The sequence below is a fragment of the Bombina bombina genome, chromosome 4 (assembly GCF_027579735.1).
Source record: "Bombina bombina isolate aBomBom1 chromosome 4, aBomBom1.pri, whole genome shotgun sequence".
Classification (NCBI taxonomy): domain Eukaryota; kingdom Metazoa; phylum Chordata; class Amphibia; order Anura; family Bombinatoridae; genus Bombina; species Bombina bombina.
Genome location: NC_069502.1, coordinates 174,638,027 through 174,664,376, shown reverse-complemented (window position 1 = coordinate 174,664,376; position 26,350 = coordinate 174,638,027). Strand labels below are relative to the sequence as shown.

At 37.9% G+C, this 26,350-nt stretch overlaps 1 protein-coding gene across 1 annotated transcript in view; it reads right to left on the bottom strand.

Moving 5' to 3' along the window:
• MBOAT2 (membrane bound O-acyltransferase domain containing 2) overlaps positions 1 to 26,350 on the bottom strand; it is a 437,306-nt gene that overhangs the window by 68,706 nt on the left and 342,250 nt on the right. Inside the window, 1 exon segment of the mRNA XM_053709710.1 lies at positions 4,595 to 4,778. Coding sequence (XP_053565685.1) covers positions 4,595 to 4,778 — 184 coding nt within the window.

The following is a 26,350-nucleotide window of genomic DNA, read 5'->3' as shown; positions in this document are numbered from 1 at the left end:
GATAGGAATGTTGTAATTTTAATTTAAAGTTTTGGGGTTGTTAGGTTTAGGGGTTAATAGCTTAATTTAGTTTTTTGCAATGTGGGGTGCTAATAGGTTTAGTTAGTGGTGGTGATGTGGGAGGCCAGAGGTTTAGGGGTTAATAAGTTTATTTAGTGGTGGCAGTGTCGGGGAGCGGTGGAATAGGGGTTAATAACTTTATTTATGCTGCAGCAGTGTCGGGGAGCGGCGGAATAGGGGTTAATAACTTTATTTAGGTTGGGGCGGTGTCGGGGAGCATAGGGATAGGGGTTAATAACTTTATTTAGGTTGCGGCGGTGTCAGGGAGTGGCGGAATAGGGGTTAAAAGGCCACTGTAAGCTAGATATTTTTATGCCTGTTACTAACTAACCTACCCCAAATACGCTTTTTATCAATAGCATTTCATTTAACAATTCTCACGTATATCAGAAATCTTGGTCTGCAAATTTAATGTTTTCCAAACCACTCTGTGGGTATCCTTTGCTCTGTACCAATCTGTTTACAATACCTAGGTTTCAAATGGCGCTTTAAACACAAAGCCTTATTTGTTTAAGTATTTTGAACACGCAGTGCTGAAATAGTGGGCAGGATAACGTGACATCATCATCATGTCTATTAACTTTAATATGTAGTGTTTAGCTTAAAATTATAACAGAAAGTAATCCTTTTAAACATTTTAGTATAGTGGCGGCGTTTAGTGAAATGGTATAAAAAAGTTGGGAAAAAGCTGAATAGACGCGATCGATGCTGCTAGTTAACAACAGTCCGATGAAAAAGCTGAATAGACGCGATCGACTGACTGCTAGTTAACAACAGTCCCGATGCCTCATCGCCCCTTACTTGGTGCTCGGTTTTTGACGGCTTTTTTATTAAATAAGGGAGAGCGTATTGAGATCCCCCAGCGGCCGCGATGTTTGTGCGATATTAGGGGAGCCGTATTGATGCCGGTGAATGCAACACTAGTAGACACTTTGATTAATATCCCCCTATGTCTTAAGAACTGTTCAGTTTTTGGGGGAAAAGTGATACAATAAACAGAGTGCTTTATTCATTTAAGAAGCTACAAAGCACCTTCAGCTGCAGACTAGCCTCAGACTTCTCCGACCACAGAGATTGACAAACCCCTGCTCATGGTGTTTGCCGACGGGGCAAAGTATGCAATGATAGATACGGGCACGGTATTGTTGCTTGCTAGACACAATGCCGGGGGGAAAGAGGCATAGAGGAAAGCCAGTGTCCGTCTGGGGATTAGTAAATCTAGCCCTTTGTTCTTTAATATTTACTATACAGATAGATGTTGTGTTTACCAAAGCAAAAGAACAGTAAAAACAATGGGCACATCTAGTGGTGGCTTATTCAAAAGGTCACTGAATGGCAATGCTCACCAAATATTTTTCATTTAAATAAATTGTATAATAAACATTTAACAATGTTTATATTCTATAAAGAATAGTTTCAGATTAGTCATTCCACATGCCTCCCAATATCCTATCCCCCAAATTTTTTAACCTGGGATTGGGCATAAATGGTGATTTGACAATGAGACCTGCAGGTTGTGAAGGGGCGAGTCACGAAGATGATTTACAGAAACGTAGTTTCTCTGGATAAAGAAGTGCCTTAGAACCTTTCACACATGTATGGCGCAGTCAAAGATGATCAGTTACAGAAACGTGAAGTCTTGCTGATAGCGAGGTTCTTAGAAACCTCACACACAATGCAAGGGCAGTCAAAAGGATGATCAGTTACAGAAACGTAGTCTGGCTGGGTTAGAGCTGGTGTCTCGAACCCTTGCACACAATGCCAAGGGGCAGTCAGAAGAAGATCTGCTTACAGAAACGTAGTCTGGCTGGATAGTGAGGTGTCTCGGAACCCTTGCACACAATGCAAGGGGGCAGTCAGAAGAAGATCTTTACAGAAACGTAGTCTGGCTGTATAGAAAGGTGTCTCAGACAGTCACACACATGTAAGGGGTCTTAGCATGGGCTTTCTGGTGGTGTTATTAGGGGTTTTTCACCTAAACCTCTGCAAAGCCACTCATAAATTATAGTGACTTCCATTGCCCTTTTGAAGTGTTTGCTATTTCAAAACTGAAAGAATTTTTTTATTTTATTTTATTCTTTAAATTTAGCTAATTAGTCTTGGTGTCTGCAGACTTAAACTCGGATTGAGGCAAGTTGTGTATGGAGTTTGGCTATTGAAAAACAATTGAGGGCAAAACAAGATGTTCAGTTGTTTTAAAAAAACATTTTTGACTGGATGTTATTCTGTAGCAAAACAACATATATTTCTTGTAATTACCAAGGCGTTTACTGTCCCCTTTAATTAATATTTATCTATTCCTTACTTATTTGATTTATTATAAAATGAATGCAAAATATTTCAATTATTCTTGCCTTTCCATTTTAGCCACTTATTTAACTTTCCTGTTTGATCTCTATTAAAGGGGGTATGAACGCAAAAAATGATCTTTTGTGATTTAGACAGAGCATCCAATTTCATAAAAGTTTCCAGTTTATTTCTATACTCAAATTTTAATTTGACAATAAGTATGAACAAATAGTTAAATCTCCTTCCATTTTTATTCTGTATAGTATACTCCTAGGGTGTTGCTACAAATCGTAGCTTTGGGCTTAGGCCAAGGGAAAAATGTGACACAATGATAACTATTGCCATCAAGTGAACTGCACATATAAATATATCTATACAATCACACAGTATTTACTCACCACCCAGCCACAAACACATTCCCCACATACTAAAGCACCACACTAATCTCTGCTTCAACAGGAGAGAGGAATAGAAAGAACTGATAACACTTGGAGTTTCACAAAACCACACACTTGGAACTACATTCTCCCATAAGTCCTTTGCCAGTAACGGCCCCTGGGTATATTCAATATTGTGCTGGAACACATAGCTCCCTATTTATCGTACACTATCTTATACTTTATATCTCTAACCTCCATTCAAACACAGATTCTAGATGCAAAATTAGACACGGTCTAGGACAGGTGTCACATTTAAAGAGACACTACAATTATAATATCATGAATAGTAACTGAAAAAACAAAATGAGTTTTTATAATAGTGTAACAACTATTGAAATTTCCTTAATCTCCCCTTGGATTTAAAGGAAAATGTATGCTACCATGCCACGCCATAATCTTAAAGCGATATTAAACACAAACATTGAGTGTCCCATAAACAATTTAATGAATGAATATTCTTTAATTGCATGTTGTTGTGTCTGTTTTTGCTATAAAAATGCACTTGTTTCACAGTCCAAGAGAAGTAAATTCTCTAGGGACTGTGAAACTAAATTCTTCAATTGCTGAACCGCTGCATACTACACAGTGGTTCCTTAGAGCAGTGCACAAACTCCTTTACATCTAGCCCTAACAGATTGCAATGAAGGGATGAAAACTGCTAGCCGGTCTGAGAGGTGGGAAAGAATAGTTTAGCAGCCCACAACACTACTGAAACAGAGCAACAAAAACAGATAGCTCAGAAAAGCGAGAAACTCATTCAGCAAACTGTAATGAATTGTATATATGTTTATGTGACTGTGCTTATGTATTTATGTCTTTCAGTTATCAGATAGAAAACAATGTCTAACTAAAACTAAGTACACTTAATGGTTTGATAAAAACTGCATTGGAAAACATCTAATAAAATGACTCATTGCCTATGAACCTTAGTACATATTTCCTATTGTTTCTTGCAGAAACAAACTCAGGACTCCTTCTTCCAATAGACTGACAGCAACTGAATAGTTTCTCTGCATCTGTGTTATGTATATAATCTCTCCTCCCACTATGTATTTTATATGGAATCCCCTGAGCTCCAATTCTCCTATAAGGGCTATCGCCTGTACTAAGGGATAAAAGTCTCTGGCATATTATTTCATTTGTCCATCTGAAAACAGAGATTAATAAGAAACATTGTCTCACCCTGAAGCCTTAAAGGGATATGAAACCCAGACAGAGCATGCCATTTTAAACAACTTTCTAATTCACTCCTATTATAACATTTTCTTCAGTTCTCTTGGTATCTTTTGTTGAAAAGCAGGGGATGTATGCTTAGGAACGTCCCATTTCTGAATCACTATATGGCAGCAGTTTTGCAAGAAAGTAATCCATATGCACGAGCACTAGATGACAGCACTATTTCCTACCATGTAGTGCTCCAGATGCCTACCTAGGTATCTCTTCAACACAAAATATCATGGGAACGAAGCAAATTTAATAGAAGTAAATTTGAAATTTTTTAAAAATGGTATGCTCTGCTCTGAATCACAAAAGAAACGTTTTGAGTTTCAAATCCCTTTAAAGAGACATCTTTATTATTTTTTAAATATTGTGCTTTGTTCTACACTGCCTAGAGGGGAAAAAAAGCAAAATCTGTAACCGAAGTTTTTAAAATGCTGCAAATTTCCCAAACCAGCTATTTGACTTGTAGGTAATTGAATTTGCTTTTTGACCTGTCTAGGTAGCGTTGGGGCATATTATAGTGGTATCAAAACACCCTAAGTATAGAATACAATAACTATGCATACGCTGTATAAAAAACTTACATTTGGAGACGGTTCTTTTTGTTCATATTTTGTGTCTTCTTTTCCATTGGCTTCTGAATGTTTCAGCTGATATGTCTGCCTTCAATGAAAAGTAATATAATCTTTATAAGAGCATAACGGGCCTGCCAGGATACCCATGAAATTACAGTTGTAACTTAAATACTCCAGTAGACTTGGCATGCGTCTGTAATTCAAAGATAAGCAACTGGTGAGATGTAAAGTTCAGAAAGAAAAAATAAAAAGTAAAAATCATAGTTGTGGTGTTAATGTCAAACTTAATATCATAACAGAAAACTGGTGTAAAGATTTGGGCAAAAACAAAATATTCTACTATCATAAGAATAACTGTGATTGGTGGTTACACATATATTCTCTTGTCATTCGCTCACTAGATGTGTTCAGCTAAATCCTTAGCACATTGCTGCTCTGGAAATGACTATATATTTACAGTTATATGCGAGCAACATTGCAATAATTAAATGCTCTAATATATTAGAACATTTTTGTTTTGCACTTTTCTTGTCCTTTAAATGGATATTAAAACTCTATATTTCTATTAAAGGAGCATTGTACTGTAAAATTGGTTCCCCTAATGTGTTCCCAATGACGTGTTAAAGTATCTACAGAGTATAAAAATGTATGGTATCCTACTCCTTTAGTTTTATTTTTATTTTTTGCATATTAAAAATATATTTTTCTGACTGAATGGGCAGTCCTCCTGATCCTTATCTCTATACATTAGGGCAGAGCTTTCCAAACTTTTCATGTTGGTGACACACTTTTTAAACCTACATAATTTTAGTGACACAGTAATTCAGTTGTACTAGCAAACAGGAGGTTAAACTAACCTTGTTTTAGAGATACGGACATATACATAAATGATATAATAACAAATGTATTTACAAGTAAGTATGTGCAAGAATTAAAAAAAGGTTAAAAGGGACACTGAACCCAAATTTTTTCTTTTGTGATTTAGATAGAGCATGAAATTTTAAGCAACTTTCTAACTTTACTCATATTATCAAATTTTCTTTATTCTCTTGGCATCTTTATTTGAAATGCAAGATTGTAAGTTTAGATGGCCGGCCCATTTTGGTGAACAACCTGGGTTGTCCCTGTTGATTGGTGGATAAAATTCATCCACCAATAAAAAAGTGCTGTCCAGAGTCTGAACCAAGAAAAAGCTTAGATGCCTTCTTTTTCCTATGCTTACATTCAAAAAAAGATAGCAAAGAGAACGAAGAAAATTTGATAATAGGAGTAAATTAGAAAGTTGCTTAAAAATGCATGCTCTATCTGAATCATGAAAGAAAAAATTAGGTTCAGATGTCCCTTTAAAACCACCAATAGCTACTTACTATTTTAACTGGGATGTATGAGGTTGATGGGATGAACACAATTTCTGAATATTTTGGTGGAATATTAGAGACTCGCATTTCATCATCAAGCATTTAAGCTTCCACTTCCTATCCATATATCAAGAGCAATGCACTATTGGGAGCTAGCTGCAAAAAACCCCACTGACTTCTGACTTCAGCTCAGCGTTTTAAGCTTCTGCCTCAGAGCTCTGCGAGATGCACTGACTACTGCCCGCACTGCAAACACTGCTGTCCCACTCACTGACTTCACCTTGCAGTCATGAGCGGATTAAGGAGGACTACACGTGCAGTCAGGAGCCAGTTGTGCCGCCAATGGGAATAGTTTCAGTTCCCAATGAGCTGTGCCAATAGGTTAAGATGTTCTGTGACCCACTAAGTATCAATCACGAGGTCAACCATGTGATATGCGTAGCAAGCAGGTGGAAAGTCGGAAACCAAAAAATTTTTTATTTTTTTTTTACATTTCAAAATAATTAGTGCTGAAGGAGGGACACACCCTACACACTGCTGCCGACACACTAATGTGTCATGACACACAGTTTGGAAAGCACTGCATTAGGGCCTCCTTATCTTAAAGGAATAGTCTAGTCAAAATTAAACTTTCATGATTCAGATAGAACACACAATTTTAAGCAACTCTCTAATTTACTCCTATTATCAATTTCTCGTTGTTCCTTTCGTATCTTTATTTGAAAAAGCAAGAATGTAAGCATAGGAGCCAGACCAATTTTGGTTCAGCACCTGGGTAGCCTTTTCTGATTAGTGTCTAAATTTAGCCACCAATCCTACCCAGGTGCTGAACCAAAAAACATAATTCATGTAAGAACTTACCTGATAAATTAATTTCTTTCATATTGCAAGAGTCCATGAGCTAGTGACGTATGGGATATACAATCCTACCAGGAGGGGGCAAAGTTTCCCAAACTCAAAATGCCTATAAATACACCCCTCACCACACCAACGATTCAGTTTAAACGAATAGCCCAAGTAGTGGGGTGACAAAACAAAGGAGTAAAAAGCATCAACAAAGGAAATTGAAATAACTGTGCTTTATTACAAAAATAATCATAACCACCATAAAAAAGGTGGGCCTCATGGACTCTTGCCAATATGAAAGATAATGAATTTATCAGGTAAGTTCTTACATAAATTAATGTTTTCTTTCATGTAATTGGCCAGAGTCCATGAGCCAGTGATGTATGGGGGTAGCAATACCCAAGATGTGGAACTCCAAACAAGAGACACTAGAGAGGGAGGGATAAAATAAAAACAGCATTTTCTGCTGAAAAAATGAATCCCTCAACCAAAAAAAATAAGTTTTTTTCTCATAAATGAAAGAAAAAAACTTAAAACATAAACAGAAGAATCAAACTGAAACAGCTGCCTGAAGAATGTTTCTACCAAAAACTGCTTCCGAAGAAGCAAATACATAAAAAACGTTAGAATTTAGTAAATGTATGCAAAGAAGACCAAGTTGCTGCTTTGCAAATCTGATCAACTGAAGCTTCATTCTTAAAAGCCCACAAAGTAGAGACTGATCTAGTAGAATGAGCTGCAACTCTCTGAGGCGGGGCTTGACCGGACTCCAAATAAGCTTGATGAATCAAAAGCTTTAACCAAGATGCCAAGGAAATGGCAGAAGCCTTCTGACCTTTCCTAGAACCAGAAAATATAACAAATAGACTAGAAGTTCTTCCTGAAATCTTTAGTAGCTTCAACATAATATTTCAAAGCTCTTACCACATCCAAAGAATGTAAGGATCTCTCCAAAGAATTCTTAAAGTGAAAGTAAATTTTAGCCCTTTACAACACATCCAAGTATTGTATACATTCCAAATAGTAGGATCGCTATTTTTTTTTCTTCATTATGTGAATTTCGACTTTAATTAAAATTTTATTCTTCTAACCTTATCCGTCATGCTCCGCCCATCTTAGACTTCCTATGTTTCTGTGTTTAGATGTATAGAGCGGTCCCACCCGCTCTATATGTATGTTAAATGCGCGTTCACAAGCAAAGAACGCATTGCGCATGGGGCGAATCGTAGATCTTACCATTAATGCACATGCGATTCTGTGATGAGCCTCTTTACAACGCGCATGCATGAATTCGTCCTTGGCTGTTATAAACAAAAAGGTGTGCGCATGCGCGAATCGTGAACGGGCGTCTACATAACGAGCACAACACAAGATTTGCCGCATGCGCAATTGAACACATAGGCGGATGACGTCGGCTCATGGCCCGCCTATCGGCCAGAAAGTCAATTGGTCGACCGGTAATGAACGTGATCAGGAAGTAAAATGAGAAGAGAAAAATGGGGTTGAATTGTAAGTAGTAAAATATTGAGTTTATTTGCGGCGAAAATGGCTTTTGCATGCAAATTTGTACAAACTCTGAATGAAACTCCCTATTTATTTTAAATGAACTATGTAACTGAGGAGAGTGGGACCTACATAACTTTACTTTCACTTTAAGATTAGGACACAAAAAGAGACAACATTTCTCTATTAATGTTGTCTAGAATTCACAACCTTAGGTAAGAATTACAGCCTTATCCTGATCGAAAAATCAGAAAAGGAGATTCACAAGAAAGAGCAGATAATAGAAACTCTTCTTGCAGAAGAGATGGCCAAAAGGAACACACTTTCCAAAGAAGTAGTTTAATGTCAGAAGAATGCATAGGCTCAAAAGAGGAGCCTGTAAGCCTTCAAAACCAAATTAAGACTCCAATGAGAGAGATTGATTTAATGACAGGCTTGATACGGACCAAAGCCTGTACAAAACAGTGAATATCAGAGCTTAGCAACTCTTTCTGTGAAATAAAACAGAAAGAACAGAGATTTGTCCCCTTCAAGGAACATGCAGACAAACCCATATCCAAACCATCCTGAAGAAAACTTTAAAATTCTAGGAATTCTAAAGAATGCCAAGAGAATTTATGAGAAGAACACCATGAAATATGTCTTCCAAACTCGATAATAAATCTTCCTAGAAAAAGATTTACGAGCCTGTAGCATAGTATTAATCAATGAGTCAGAGAAATCTCTATGACTAAGCACTAGGCGTTCAATTTCCCATACCTTCAAATTTAATGATTTGAGATCCTGATGGAAAAAACGGACCTTGAGATAGAAGGTCTGGCCTTAAGGGAAGTGGCCAAGGTTGGCAACTGGACATCCGAACAAGATCTGCATACTAAAACTGTGGAGGCCATGCTGGAGCTACCAGCAAGACAATACGATTGTTCCATGATGATTTTGGAAATCACTCTTGGAAGAAGAAACAGAGGCGGGAAAATATAAGCAGGTTGGTAAACACAGGGAACTGTCAACGATCCACTGCTTCCGCCTAAGGATCCCTGGACCTGGACAGGTACCTGGGAAGTTTTTTGTTTAGATGAGAAGCCATCAGATCTATTTCTGGAAGACACCACATTTGAACAATTGAGACAAACACATCTGGATGGAGGGACCACTCCCCCCGATTGAAAGTCTGACGGCTGAGATAATCCCAATTGTCTACACCTGGTATATGAACCCGCAGAAAATTAGACTGGAGCTGGATTCCGCCCCAAGCAAGTATCCAAGATACTTCTTTCATAGCTTGGGACTGTGAGTCCCACCCTGATGATTGACATATGCCACAGTTGTGATATTGTCTGTCTAAAAACAAATGAACGGTTCTCTCTTCAACAGAGGCCAAACCTAAAGAGCCCTGAAAATAGCACGGAGTTCCAAAATATTGATTGGTAATCTCGCCTCTTGAGATTTCCAAACCCCTTGTGCTGTCAGAGATCCCCAGACAGCTCCCCAACCTGAAATACTTGCATATGTTGTTGATTACAGTCCAGGTTGGACGAAGAAAAGAGGCCCCTAGAACTATACAATCGGTGATCTAAACCACCTAGTCAGAGATAGAACATTGGCATTTAAGGATATTAATTGTGATATCTTTGTATAATCCCCTGCACCACTGGTTCAGCATACAAAGCTGGGGAGGTCTCATGTGAAACAAGCAAAGGGGATCGCGTCGATGCTGCAGTCATGAGACCTAAAACTTCCATGCACATAAACTGAAGGGAATGATTGAGACTGCAAGGTTCCGACAAACTGAAACCAATTTTAATAGTCTCTTGTCTGTTAGAGATAGAGTCATGGACACTGAATCTATCTGGAAACCCTAAAAAGGTGACCCTTGTATGAGGAATCAAAGAACTTTTTGGTAAATTGATCCTCCAACATGTCTTCGAAGAAGCAACACTAGTTGATTGTGTGAGATTCTGCAGAATGTAAAGACTGAGCTAGTACCAAGATATCGTCCAAATAAGGAAACACTGCAATACCCCCGATCTCTGATTACAGGAGAGTAGGGCACTGAGAACCTTTGAAAAGATTCTTGGAGCTGTCGCTTAGGCCAAATGGAAGAGTGACAAATTGGTAATGCTTGTCTAGAAAAGAGAATCTCAGAAACTGGTAATGATCTGGATGAATCGGAATATGAAGAAATGCATCCTGTAAGTCTATTGTGGACATATAATGCCATTGCTGAACAAAAGGCAGAATAGTCCTTATAGTCACCATTTTGAAAGTTGACACTCTTACATAACGATTCAAAATTTTCAGATCCAGAACTGGCCTGAATGAATTTTCTTTCTTTGGGACGATGAATAGATTTGAATAAAACACCCAGACCCTGTTCCTGAAACGGAACTGGTATGATTACCCCTGAAAGCTCCAGGTCTAAAACACACTTCAGGAAAGCCTGAGCCTTTACTGGATTTGCTGGAATGCGTGAGAGAAAATATCTTCTCACAGGAGGTCTTACTCTGAATCCTATTCGGTACCCCCTGAGAGACAATACTCTGAATCCATTGATTTTGGACAGAATTTGCCCAAATATCTTTGAAAAATCTTAACCTGCCCCCTACCAGTTGAGCTGGAATGAGAGCCGCACCTTCATGCAGACTTGGGAGCTGGCTTTGGTTTCTTAAATGGCTTGGATTTATTCCAACTTGAAGAAGGTTTCCAGTTGGAACCAGCTTCTTTGGGGGAAGGATTAGGTGTCTGTTTCTTATTTTTTTCGAAAGGAACGAAAATGGTTAGAAGCTTAGATTTATCCTTAAGTCTTTTATCCTGAGGCCAAAAAAACTCCCTTCCCCCAGTGACAGTTGAAATAATAGAATCCAACTGACAACCAAATAACTTATTACCTTGGAAAGAGATAGTAACCTAGACTTAGATGCCATGTCAGCATTCCAAGACTTAAGCCACAAAGCTCTTCTAGCTAAAATAGCTAAAGACATAGATTTAACATCAATTTTGATGATATCAAAAATGACATCACAAATAAAATGATTAGCATGTTGAAGCAAACGAACAATTCTAAACAAATCAGGATCCACTTCCTTTTGCGCTAAGCTTTCCAACCAAAACGTTGATGCAGCTGCAACATCAGCCAAAGAAATTGCAGGCCTGAGAAGATGACCGGAATATAAATAGGCTTTCCTTAGATAGGATTCAAGTTTCCTATCTAAAGGATCTTTAAAGGAAGTACAGTGGGGCAAAAAAGTATTTAGTCAGCCACCAATTGTGCAAGTTCTCCCACTTAAGAAGATGAGAGAGGCCTGTAATTTTCATCATAGGTATACCTTAACTATGAGAGACAAAATGTGGAAACAAATCCAGACAATCACTTTGTCTGATTTGGAAATAATTTATTTGCAAATTATGGTGGAAAATAAGTATTTGGTCACCTATAAACAAGCAAGATTTCTGGCTCTCACAGACCTGTATCTTCTCCTTTAAGAGGCTCCTCTGTCCTCCACTCATTACTTGTATTAATGGCACCTGTTTGAACTTGTTATCAGTATAAAAGACACCTGTCCACAACCTCAAACAGTCACACTCCAAACTCCACTATGGTGAAGACCAAAGAGCTGTCGAAGGAAACCAGAAACAAAATTGTAGACCAGCACCAGGCTGGGAAGACTGAATCTGTAATAGGCAAGCAGCTTGGTGTGAAGAAATCAACTGTGGGAGCAATAATTAGAAAATGGAAGACCACTGATAATCTCCCTCGATCTGGGGCTCCACGCAAGATCTCACCCTGTGGAGTCAAAATAATCACAAGAACGGTGAGCAAACATCCCAGAACCACACGGGAAGACCCAGTGAATGACCTGCAGAGAGCCGGGACCAACGTAACAAAGGCTACCATCAGTGACACACTATGCCGCCAGGGACTCAGATCCTGCAGTGCCAGACGTGTCCCCCTGCTTAAGCCAGTACATGTCCGGGCCTGTCTGAAGTATGCTAGAGAGCATTTGGATGATCCAGAAGTGGATTGGGAGAATGTCATATAGTCAGATGAAACCAAAGTAGAACTGTTTGGTAGAAACCGTTTGGAGGAGAGAGAATGCCGAGTTGCAACCAAAGATCACCATACCTACTATGAAGCATGGGGGTGGCAACATCATGCTTTGGGGCTGTTTCTCTGCAAAGGGAGCAGGACAACTGGTCCGTGTACATGAAAGAATGAATGGGGCCATGTATCGTGAGATTTTGAGTGCAAACCTCCTTCCATCAGCAAGGGCATTGAAGATGAAACGTGGCTGGGTCTTTCAGCATGACAATGATCTCAAACACACCGCCCGGAGGCAACGAAGGAGTGGCTTCATAAGAAGCATTTCAGAGGTCCTGGAGTGGCCTAGCCAGTCTCCAGATCTCAACCCCATAGAAAACCTTTGGAGGGAGTTGAAAGTCCGTGTTGCCCAGGGACAGCCCTAAAACATCACTGCTCTAGAGGAGATCTGCATGCAGGAATGGACCAACATACCAGCAACAGTGTGTGACAACCTTGTGAAGACTTACAGAAACGTTTGACCTCTGTCATTGCCAACAAAGGATATATAACAAAGTATTGAGATGAACTTTTGATATTGACCAAATACTTATTTTCCACCATAATTTGCAAATAAATTCTTTGCAAATCAGACAATGCGATTGTCTGGATTTGTTTCCACATTTTGTCTCTCATAGTTGAGGTATAGCTATGATGAAAATTACAGGCCTCTCTCATCTTCTTAAGTGGGAGAACTTGCACTATTGGTGGCTGACTAAATACTTTTTTGCCCCACTGTACTATCTTCCATAGGAATAGTAGTACGTTTAGCAAGAGTAGAAATAGCCCCATCAACTTTGGGGATCTTTTCCCAAAACTCCAATCTAACTGCTGACAAAGTATACAATTTTTTAAACCTTGAAGAAGGAATGAAAGAAGCACCAGGTCTATTCAATTCCTTAGAAATCATATCAGAAATAGCATCAGGAACTGGAAAAACCTCTGGAGTAACCACAGAAGGTTTATAAACAGAATTTAAACGTTTACTAGTTTTAACATCAAGAGGACTAGTTTCCTCAATATCCAATGTAATCAACACTTCTTTTAACAAGGAAGAATATACTCCATTTGAAATAAATGAGTAGATTTGTCAGTGTCAACATCTGAGGAAGGATCTTCTGACTCAGATAGATCTTCATCAGAGGAGGATAATTCATTATGTTGTCGGTCATTTGAAATTTCATTAACTTTATGAGAAGTTTTAAAAGACCTTTTACGTTTATTAGAAGGCGGGATGGCAGACAAAGCCTTCTGAATTGCATCAGCAATAAAATCTTTTATATTCACAGGTATATCTTGGACATTAGATGTTGAAGGAACAACACGCAAAGTACTATTACTGATGGACACATTCTCTGCATGTAAAAGCTTATCATGACAACTATTACATACCACAGCTGGAGATATAATCTCCACAAATTTACAACAAATGCACTTAGCTTTGGTAGAACTGTTATCAGGCAGCAGGGTTCTAACAGTGGTTTTTGAGACAGGATCAGATTGAAACATCTTGCAAATGTAAGAGAAAAAACAACATATAAAGCAAAATGATCAATTTCCTTATATGGTAGTTTCAGGAATGGGAAAAAAAATTCAAACAACATAGCCCTCTGACTTAGAAAAAAGGCAAGAGGCATATAGGAATGGGGTTTTAAATAATGAAAATATTTGGCGCCAAGTATGATGCAAAATGCAAACAGAAATTTTTTTGGAGCTAACAACATCCGGAAATGACATACTCGCGTCATTGAAGACGCAAACCTTGTGAAAGGAACTCAGCGTAGACTAAGACGCCGGAAATGACAAATTTTGCATCATCAAATGTAACTTTGCGCCAAAAAATCTCACGCCAAAAATGACGTAATATACTTTGGCATTTTGCGCCCTCACGAGCCTATTTTGCCTGCGAAATTTAATGAAAAACATTCAATTTGAAAAAAGACTACACCCCAGGTAAGAATTTTTTTTTTCCTGAAAAATGATTTTCCCAAATATGTAACTGACAGTCTGCAAAAGGAAATATACATAAACCTGACTCATGGCAAATATAAGTACAATACATAATTTGGAACTTTATATTAATACATAAAGTGCCAAACCATAGCTGAGAGTGTCTTAAGTAATGAAAACATACTTACTAAAAGACACCCATCCACATATAGCAGATAGCCAAACCAGTACTGAAACAGTTATCAGTAGAGGTAATGGAATATGAGAGTATATCGTCGATCTGAATAAGGGAGGTAGTAGATGAATCTCTATGACCGATAACAGAGAACCTATGAAATAGATCTCCCGTGAGGAAAACCATTGCATTCAATAGGTGATACTCCCTTCACATCCCTCTGACATTCACTGTACTCTGAGAGGAACCGGGCTTCAAAATGCTGAGAAGCGCATATCAACGTAGAATCTAAGCACAAACTTACTTCACCACCTCCATAAGAGGCAAAGTTTGTAAAAACTGAATTGTGAGTGTGGTGAGGGGTGTATTTTGAAGTTTGGGAAACTTTTCCCCTCCTGGTAGGATTGTATATTCCATATGTCACTAGCTCATGGACTCTTGCCAATTAAATGAAAGAAATGGGCCGGCTCCTATGCTTACATTCAAATAAAGATACCAAGAGAATGAAGAAAAATTGATAATAGGAGTAAATTAGAAAGTTGCTTAAAATTGCATGCTCTATCTGAATTGCGAAAAGTTTAATTTTGACTAGACTATCCCTTGTACTCTTTATACACAATGGCTAATACTTAGAGCAGTGATTTTTAACCTTTTTTTTGCCGTGGCACACTTTTTTACATTAAAAAATCCTGTGGCACACCACCATCCCAAAATTTTAAAAAAATCACACATTGTAGCCTAATACAGCATATATATATATATACATACACACAAACACACACATACTGTATGTATTGTGCTGTTATGCCATGCCTCCTACAAACTACCCCTGCACTGGGAGTAAAAAACAAGCAAAGTTTAAAAAATATGTCACACTGTTGTCAGTCTGCCGTGGCACACCTGAGGATCTCTCACGGCACACTAGTGTGCCACGGCACACTGGTTGAAAAACACTGACTTAGAGCAACTGAAAAGGAAAATTTAAAGGGACACTGAACCCAAATTTTTTCTTTAGTGATTCAGATAGAGCATGCAATTTTAAGCAACTTTCTAATTTACTCCTACTATCAATTTTTCTTCATTCTCTTGGTATCTTTATTTGAAAAGCAAGAATGTAAGTTTAGATGCCGGCCCAATTTTGGTGAACAACCTGGGTTATTCTTGCTGATTGGTGGATTAATTTAACCGACCAATAAACAAGTGCTGTCCAGGGTTCTGAACCAAAAAAAAAAAAAGCTTAGATGCCTTCTTTTTCAAATAAAGATAGCAAGAGAACGAAGAAAAATTGATAATAGGAGTAAATTAGAAAGTTGCTTAAAATTGCATGCTCTATCTGAATCACAAAAGAACAAAAATTTGTGTTCAGTGTCCCTTTAATTATCGGTCTCTTCCATCCCTACTGGGAATTTGATTGCTGCAAGCCTTTCTATAGAAAATACTGAAGTATTTATATTTTCAGTATATGCTGTGGCTTTAACTCACAAAAACATCTATTTTAAATGACAAAAGTTAAAGCAGCTATTTATAACCAGTTTGATACACACCAGCATGTAAAACATGTAATTGGGTCATTAAAATGGAGAGAAAATGATTGTACAATGTTCCTTTAAGCATATGAAAAAGCACTATATTAACGTGTGTGCGAATGTGCGTGTATCTCTCTCTCTCTCTCTCTCTCTCTCTCTCTCTCTCTCTCTCTCTCTCTCTCTCTATATATATATATATATATATATATATATATATAAATTGAAGCTGTTTATTCTAATTTTGAAACTAAGAATAAAAGTATTTTTGTTGCAGTACCGGGAAACAGCTCACTGGCTGATAAGCACAATTCCTATAGCTCTATTGGAGACACAACCCACAAGCATAAAAACAAATGTTTTTTCTTTTTCCCTCAGTACAGGAACAAAAAAAACCCAAAAAACTAATACATTTTAAAATAACAACAACAACATCAGATGTCCTGAATTGTGCTGAATTTTCTGATAATTTCTTCCGCTGGCTGTAATCTTCTGTGAGACAGGACAACACTTATTTGCTGAAAGCTACAAAAACAATGATCTTAGCTGCACTCAAATCCCAGAACACATAAAAGGTACTTTTAAAATTATATTTTTCCAAGGTCAAAGCTTTAGCAATATTTTTTCCCAGACAACTAATATGGAATTCATATGTTACATGTGTTTATTATCTATATGGTTGTCAGAAAGGGCTGCAGTGCAATGGCAAACAAGGGGTTAAATAAGCCTAACATACAGTATTAATTAAATACACTTATTGCTCAATCCATCTAAGACTCCCAAGGACAGCTATCTGTTATATGTAATTATTTTATTAGTCCTAGTGAAGGACACATGCTTTGTATTTATTCAAGCAGAAAGGGATTTATACAGTTAGAATGCAGGACAGGTGTATAAGCTATTAGCTGCAAGAGACATAGGAGAAATGTATTAATGTATACACCGTGTGCATACGGGCAGCACAGAATTTACAGCAAATAATGACAGTCTATTGGCTATATGTTTAATACACATATCAAAAAATATAACTGATGAAAAAACAAACAAAAGTGCTTTCAAATCATAAATAGACATGTTCAAGTATTTTTATGTGTGTGTATGTTTATGTGTGTATGTATTTATGTGTGCGTATTTATGTGCGCGTGTGTGTATTTATGTGTGTATGTGTATTTATGTGTGCGTATTTATGTGCGTGTGTGTGTATTTATGTGTGTATGTGTATTTATGTGTGTATGTATTTATGTGTGTGTGTATGTTTATGTGTGTATGTATTTATGTGTGCGTATTTATGTGCGTGTGTGTGTATTTATGTGTGTATGTGTATTTATGTGTGTATGTGTATTTATGTGTGTGTGCGCGCGCATTTATGTGCGTGTGTGTGTATTTATGTATGTATGTGTTTATGTGTATTTATGTGTGTGTGTATTTATGTGTGTATGTATTTATGCGTGTGTATATTTATGTGTGTGTGTATTTATGTGTGTGTATGCATTTATGTGTGTATGCATTTATGTGTGTATGTGTTTATGTGTGTATGTATTTATGTGCGTGTGTGTATTTATGTGTATATGTATTTATGTATTTATGTGTGTATGGGTATTTATGTGTGTATGTATTTATGTGTGTGCATTTATGTGTGTGTGTGGGGTGTGTATTATGTGTGTATGTATTTATGTGTGTATGTATTTATGTGTGTGTGTATTTATTTGTGTGTATTTATGTGTATGTATATTTATGTGTGTATGTGTATTTAAGTGTGTAATTATTTATGCGTGTATGTATACTTATGTGTGTGTATTTATGTGTGTATGTATACTAATGTGTGTATGTTTACATGTGACACCACTGCCAAGCTGGGACTGCCAAACTATTTCAAGATGACAGTTTAAATGCTTTTAAAACACTTACGGCTAGATTACGAGTTGTGCGTTTGGGTAAAAAAGCAGCGTTAAGAGGTCCTGGCGCTGCTTTTTTACGCCCGCTTGTATTACAAGTCTTGCAGGTTTAGGGTGACCACACACTTCTTTGGCCTTACCGCAAAACGACACGTAAACTTCGTAAAGTCTTTTTCTATGGGACTTCCATAGTGCTGATATTACGAGTCTGTCCTGGGAGGCCAAAAAGTGAGTGGTACACCCTACCCTGTCAAGAGTTCTAACGCATTTAAAAGTCAGTAATTATGAGTTTTACACTACAACGCTGTAGCATAAAACTCATAACTAAAGTGCTAAAAGTACACTTACACCATAAACTTCCTATTAACCCCTAAACCGAGGCCCTCCTTCATCGCAAATACTAAAATAAAAATTTTAACCCCTAATCTGCCACTCCGGACACCGCCGCCACCTACATTATATTTATGAACCCCTAATCTGCTGCCCCCAACATCGCCAACACCTACATTATATTTATTAACCCCTAATCTGCCACCCCCAATGTCGCCGCCACCTACCTACACTTATTAACCCCTAATCTGCCGCCCCCAAAGTCGCCGCCACTATATTAAAGTTATTAACCCCTAAACCTAAGTCTAACCCTAAACCTAACACCCACTAACTTAAATATAATTTAAATAAATCTAAATAAATATCCTATCATTAACTAAATTATCCTATTTAAAACTAAATACTTACCTGTAAAATAAACCCTAAGCTAGCTACAATATAACTAATTGTTACATTGTAGCTAGCCTAGGATTTATTTTTATTTTACAGGCAAGTTTGTATTTATTTTAACTAGGTAAAATAGTTATTAAATAGTTATTAACTATTTAATAACTACCTAGCTAAAATAAATACAAATTGACCTGTAAAATAAAATCTAACCTAAGTTACACTAACACCTAACACTATAAAACCCCACCCATTACACCCTTAAAAAAACCTAACACTAACCCCTGTTCCAATCAGCCCAATAGAATGTGAGCTCAATCCTATTGGCTGATTGGATCATCCAATAGGATTGAACTTCAATACTATTGGCTGATTGCATCAGCCAATAGAATTCTATCAGCCAATCGGAATTAAGGTAGAAAAAATCCTATCAGCCAATCGGAATCTAAGGGACACCATCTTGGATGACGTCACTTAAAGGTATCTTCATTCTGTTTTAGTCGTTGGATGAAGAGGATGCTCCGCGTCGGATGTCTTGAAGATGGAACCGCTCCGCGCCGGATGGATGAAGATAGAAGATGCCGTCTGGATGAAGACTTCTGCCCGGCTTGGATGAAGACTTCTGCCCGTCTGGAGGACCACTTCTGCCCGGCTTGGATGAAGACTTCTGCCCGTCTGGAGGACCACTTCACACGGCTTGGATGAAGACGTCTCCCATTAAGTCGATCTTAAGGGGCTTAGTGTTAGTTTTTTAAGGGTATATTGGGTGGGTTTTATTTTTTAAAGGGCAATGCCCATCCAAATGCCCTTTTCAGGGCAATGGGGAGCTTAGGTTTTTTTAGATAGTATTTTATTTGGGGGGTTGGTTGTGTGGGTGGTGGGTTTTACTATTGGGGGGTTGTTTGTATTTTGTTTTACAGGTAAAAGAGCTGATTACTTTGGGGCAATGCCCCACAATAGGCCCTTTTAAAGGCTATTGGTAGTGTAGTTTAGGCTAGGGTTTTTTTTTATTTTGGGGGGGGGTTATTTTAATTAGGTGTAATTAGTTTAAATTTCTGTAATTTGTTTATTATTTTCTGCAATTTAGTGTTTTTTTTTGTACTTTAGCTAATTTAATTTAATTTAGGTAATTGTATTTAATTTAGTTAATATATTTAATTATAATATAATATACTATTTAATAGCTAGTTAAAATAAATACAAACTTGCCTGTAAAATAAAAATAAATCCTAAACTAGCTACAATGTAACTATTAGTTATATTGTAGCTAGCTTAGGGTTTATTTTACAGGTAAGTATTTAGTTTTAAATAGGAATTATTTAGTTATTAATAGTAGGTTTTATTTAGATTTATTTTAATTATATTTAAGTTAGTGGGTTAATAACTTTACTATAGTGGCGGCGACGTTGGGGGCGGCAGATTAGGGGTTAATAAATGTAGGTAGGTGGCGGCGATGTTAGGGATGGCAGATTAGGGGTTAATAATATTTAACTGTTTGCGAGGCGGGAGTGCGGTGGTTTAGGGGTTAATATGTTTATTATAGTGGCAGCGAAGTTGGGGGTGGCAGATTAGGGTTAAAAAGTGTAGGTAGGTGGCAGCGACATTGGGGGCGGCAGATTAGGGGTTAATAAATATAATGTAGGTGGTGGCGATGTTGGGGACAGCAGATTAGGGTTTAATAAGTATAATATAGGTGGCGGCGGTGTCCGGAGCGGCAGATTAGGGGTTAATAATATAATACAGGTGTCAGCGATGTCGGGGGTGGCAGATTAGGGGTTAATAAGTGTAAGATAAGGGGTTTTTAGACTCGCGGTTCATGTTAGGGTGTTAGGTGTAGACAAAACTTTCATTTCCCAATAGGAATCAATGGGATTGCGTTAAGGAGTTTTACGCTGCTTTTTTGCAGGTGTTAAGAGTTTTTTTCAGCCGGCTCTCCCCGTTGATTCCTATGGGGAAATCGTGCACAAGCACGTTACACCAGCTCACCGCTGACTTAAGCAGCGCTGGTATTGGAGTGCGGTAATTTTGCTCAACGATCACTTCTTGTCTTTTAACGACGGGTTTCTGAAAACTCGTAATACCAGCACTGTAGGTAAGTGAGCGGTGAGGGAAAACTGCTCGTTAGCACCGCATAGCCTCTAACGCAAAACTCCTAATCTAGGTGTTATTTTGTTTGCAGATCTTTTGCAGTGCAGATAAAAATTACTAGGGCATACATTAAAATAAAAATGACTTTGTGTTCCTTTAACTTGCAGGCTGTACTGCTGATATCATTTTAGCACTGTTATTTTCAAAGCAAAATTTCACTGAAGTGTAAAATATGAGATTTCTTTCTATGCTAACTCAAGCAAGTCTGATCTTGTGATACAAAGTTCTTTGTATGTTGTGCATAACTAGGGCATTACTAAATTAGATGTTCTAAATAAGCAACTGAAAGATACCTAATGTAAAGTAAAGGCTTTACTGTATTGTACTAAGCACAGCACACTTTTCTACTATGTTATCTACAAGGTGTGAAATCTTACAAGATACTGAGTATCGTTTTCTTTTTTTTTAAATTACATTTATAAAGAGAGAAATACAATGTGCTGCTTTTATAAAGCAAAATGGCATTGTGTCTGTAAATTCTCAGATTTTTTACTGACTCCTGCCGATTTCCAGAATGCACGATTATCCTTTTCTACAATAGAAAACTCGTAAGGTAATTATATATTATCTTTACACCATCTCTTAACTCAGTGGGTGGTGCAACATTAATTGTATAGAGTATAATAAAACGCTTCAGTTTATGCGGCCCATTTATCAAGCTCCAAACGAAGCTTGAAGGCCATGTTTCTGGCGAGTCTTCAGACTCGCCAGAAACAGCAGTTATGAAGAAGCGATCTAAAGACCGCTGCTCCATAACCCTGTCCGCCTGCTCTGAGAAGGCGGACAGGAACCACCACAATTCAACCCGATTAAGTACGATCAGGTTGATTGACACCCCCCTGCTGGCTGCCAAATGGCCGCGAATCTGCAGAGGGCGGCATTGCATCAGCAGATCTTGTGAGCTGCTGGTGCAATGCTGAATACAGAGAGCGTATTGCTCTCCGCATTCAACGAGGTCTTGCGGACCTGATCCGCACTGTCGGATAAGATCCGCAAGATCATTGATAAATAAGCCTCTAAAACGTTACTCTACCATATGATTAGCACAAATAGTTATTTAAATTGGATGCAATATGCAAATGTCCCTTTTAAAACATCAGTTTGTTCATTTTCTTTCTACTCACTGAATCTAGCAGATGCCTCAGGAAACAGATTGCAATATTCTTCCCTTACTGTTCCATTCTTTAATTTAACTCAGTAAATGTGTTTTTATACTGAATGGCGAGGCTGTTATCTGTTATACAAGCAAGGCACATAAGCAGTTGCACTAGAGGTTTACAAAATAGCCACTAAACACACATTCATGCAATGATATTATTTTATGTTAGTCTTGTCTGTAAGTGTCCAGTATTTAAAGGGATATAAAACCCACTTTTGTTTCTCTTTCATGATTCGGATAGAGCATGCAATTTGAAAGTGATAATAAATCCTAGCATTTGTGAAACGCTAGGATTTACCAGTGCAACAAATAAAGGGGACTTTCATTTATGAAGTATAATATACTTCATGCTGAAAGTTCCTTTATTTGTCTGCAGCGTTTGCCGCACTGAGTGCCTCAGGACACCAACGGCACAATGCTATTTTGCGTTGATTTACTCTTAGCCAATAGCCATGCGGGCCAGCTGGCATTATGTTGTATGGTTGCACGCTATTGGCTAAGAGTACCTCAGTGCAAAATAGCATTCTGCCGTGGGTGGCCTGAATCGCTCTGCGTGGCTAACGCTGCAGACAAATAAAGGAACTTTCAACATGAAGTATTTTATACTTCTTGACTGAAAGTCCCCTTTATTTGTTGCACTGGTAAATCCTAGCGTTTCACAAACGCTAGGATTTACTATCACTTTAAGCAACTTTCTAATTTACTCATATTATCAATTTTTCTTTTTTTCTCTTGGTATCTTTATTTGAAAAAGCAGGAATGTAAGCATAGGACCGGCCCATTTTTGATTTAGAACCCTTGGTAGCGCTTGCTGATTGGTAGCTACATTTAGCCACCAATCAGCAAGCGCTACCTAGGTGCTAAACCAAGGGCCTGCACCTAAGCTTAAATTCAAATAAAGATAACAAGACAATGAAGAAAATTGATAAAAGGAGCAAATTAGAAAGCTGCTTAAAATTGCATGCTCTATCTGAATCATGAAAGAAAAAAAATGGGTTTCATATCCCATTAACTGAACAGTATCGTATTTTAGCAGGCTGTCCAGGAAAATCTTCATAAAAATACTGGACACTTAACTGTCCAGTTTATTTAAAGTCCCTATGGCCTAGATTTGGAGTTTTGTCGGTAACGACCCGCGTAGCTAACGCCGGATTTTTTCTGGCCGCACCATAAAAATAACTCTGGTATTGAGAGTCCACATTAAGGCTGCGTTATGCTCCAAAAAAGGAGCGTAGAGCATTTTTAACGCAGCTTCAACTCTCGATACCAGAGTTGCTTACGGAAGCAGACAGCATCAAAAACGTGCTCGTGCACGATTCTCCCATAGAAAACAATGGGGCTGTTTGAGCTGAAAAAACACCTGCAAAAAAGCCGCGTTCAGCTCCTAACGCAGCCCCATTGTTTGCTATGGGGAAACACTTCCTACGTCTGCACCTAACACTCTAACATGTACCCCGAGTCTAAACACCCCTAACCTTACACTTATTAACCCCTAATCTGCCGCCCCCGCTATCGCTGACCCCTGCATATTATTATTAACCCCTAATCTGCCGCTCCGTAAACCGCTGTTACTTACATTATCCCTATGTACCCCTAATCTGCTGCCCTAACATCGCCGACCCCTATATTATATTTATTAACCCCTAATCTGCCGAGCGGACCTGAGCGCTACTATAATAAAGTTATTAACCCCTAATCCGCCTCACTAACCCTATAATAAATAGTATTAACCCCTAATCTGCCCTCCCTAACATCGCCGACACCTAACTTCAATTATTAACCCCTAATCTGCCGACCGGAGCTCACCGCTATTCTAATAAATGTATTAACCCCTAAAGCTAAGTCTAACCCTAACACTAACACCCCCCTAAGTTAAATATAATTTACATCTAACGAAATTAATTAACTCTTATTAAATAAATTATTCCTATTTAAAGCTAAATACTTACCTGTAAAATAAATCCTAATATAGCTACAATATAAATTATAATTACATTGTAGCTATTTTCGGATTAATATTTATTTTACAGGCAACTTTGTAATTATTTTAACCAGGTACAATAGCTATTAAATAGTTAAGAACTATTTAATAGTTACATAGTTAAAATAATTACAAAATTACCTGTCAAATAAATCCTAACCTAAGTTACAATTAAACCTAACACTATACTATCATTAAATTAATTAAATAAAATACCTACAATTACCTACAATTAAACCTAACACTACACTATCAATACATTAATTAAATACAATACCTACAAATAACTACAATGAAATAAACTAACTAAAGTACAAAAAATAAAAAAGAACTAAGTTACAAAAAATAAAAAAATATCTACAAACATAAGAAAAATATTACAACAATTTTAAACTAATTACACCTACTCTAAGCCCCCTAATAAAACAACAAAGCCCCCCAAAATAAAAAATGCCCTACCCTATTCTAAATTACTAAAGTTAAAAGCTCTTTTACCTTACCAGCCCTGAACAGGGCCCTTTGCGGGGCATGCCCCAAGAAGTTCAGCTCTTTTGCCTTAAAAAAAAACATACAATACCCCCCCCCCCAACATTACAACCCACCACCCACATACCCCTAATCTAACCCAAACTCGCCTTAAATAAACCTAACACTAAGCCCCTGAAGATCTTCCTACCTTGTCTTCACCATACCAGGTTCACCGATCGTTCCTGAAGAGCTCCTCCGATGTCCTGATCCAAGCCCAAGCGGGGGGCTGAAGATGTCCATGATCCGGTAGAAGTCTTCATCCAAGCGGGGCAGAAGAGGTCTTCCATCCGATTGAAGTCTTCATCCAGGCGGCATCTTCTATCGACATCCATCTGGAACGGAGCGGCAGCATCCTGAAGACCTCCGACGCGGAACATCCATCCTGGCCGACGACTGAACGACGAATGACGGTTCCTTTAAATGACGTCATCCAAGATGGCGTCCCTCGAATTCCGATTGGCTGATAGGATTCTATCAGCCAATCGGAATTAAGGTAGGAATATTCTGATTGGCTGATGGAATCAGCCAATCAGAATCAAGTTCAATCCGATTGGCTGATCCAATCAGCCAATCAGATTGAGCTCGCATTCTATTGGCTGTTCCGATCAGCCAATAGAATGCGAGCTAAATCTGATTGGCTGATTCCATCAGCCAATCAGAGTATTCCTACCTTAATTCCGATTGGCTGATAGAATCCTATCAGCCAATCGGAATTCGAGGGACGCCATCTTGGATGACGTCATTTAAAGGAACCGTCATTCGTCGTTCAGTTGTCGGCCAGGATGGATGTTCCGCGTCGGAGGTCTTCAGGATGCTGCCGCTCCGTTCCAGATGGATGTCGATAGAAGATGCCGCCTGGATGAAGACTTCAATCGGATGGAAGACCTCTTCTGCCCCGCTTGGATGAAGATTTCTACCGGATCATGGACATCTTCAGCCCCCCGCTTGGGCTTGGATCAGGACATCGGAGGAGCTCTTCAGGACCGATCGGTGAACCTGGTATGGTGAAGACAAGGTAGGAAGATCTTCAGGGGCTTAGTGTTAGGTTTATTTAAGGGGGGTTTGGGTTAGATTAGGGGTATGTGGGTGGTGGGTTGTAATGTTGGGGGGGTATTGTATGTTTTTTTTTACAGGTAAAAGAGCTGAACTTCTTGTAGCATGCCCCGCAAAGGGCCCTGTTCAGGGCTGGTAAGGTAAAAGAGCTTTTAACTTTAGTAATTTAGAATAGGGTAGGGCATTTTTTATTTTGGGGGGCTTTGTTGTTTTATTTGGGGGCTTAGAGTAGGTGTAATTAGTTTAAAATTGTTGTAATATTTTTCTTATGTTTGTAGATATTTTTTTATTTTTTGTAACTTAGTTCTTTTTTATTTTTTGTACTTTAGTTAGTTTATTTCATTGTAGTTATTTGTAGGTATTGTATTTAATTAATGTATTGATAGTGTAGTGTTAGGTTTAATTGTAGGTAATTGTAGGTATTTTATTTAATTAATTTAATGATAGTATAGTGTTAGGTTTAATTGTAACTTAGGTAAGGATTTATTTGACAGGTAATTTTGTAATTATTTTAACTAGGTAACTATTAAATAGTTCTTAACTATTTAATAGCTATTGTACCTGGTTAAAATAATTACAAAGTTGCCTGTAAAATAAATATTAATCCGAAAATAGCTACAATGTAATTATAATTTATATTGTAGCTATATTAGGATTTATTTTACAGGTAAGTATCTAGCTTTAAATAGGAATAATTTATTTAATAAGAGTTAATTAATTTCGTTAGATGTAAATTATATTTAACTTAGGGGGGTGTTAGTGTTAGGGTTAGACTTAGCTTTAGGGGTTAATACATTTATTAGAATAGCGGTGAGCTCCGGTCGGCAGATTAGGGGTTAATAATTTAAGTT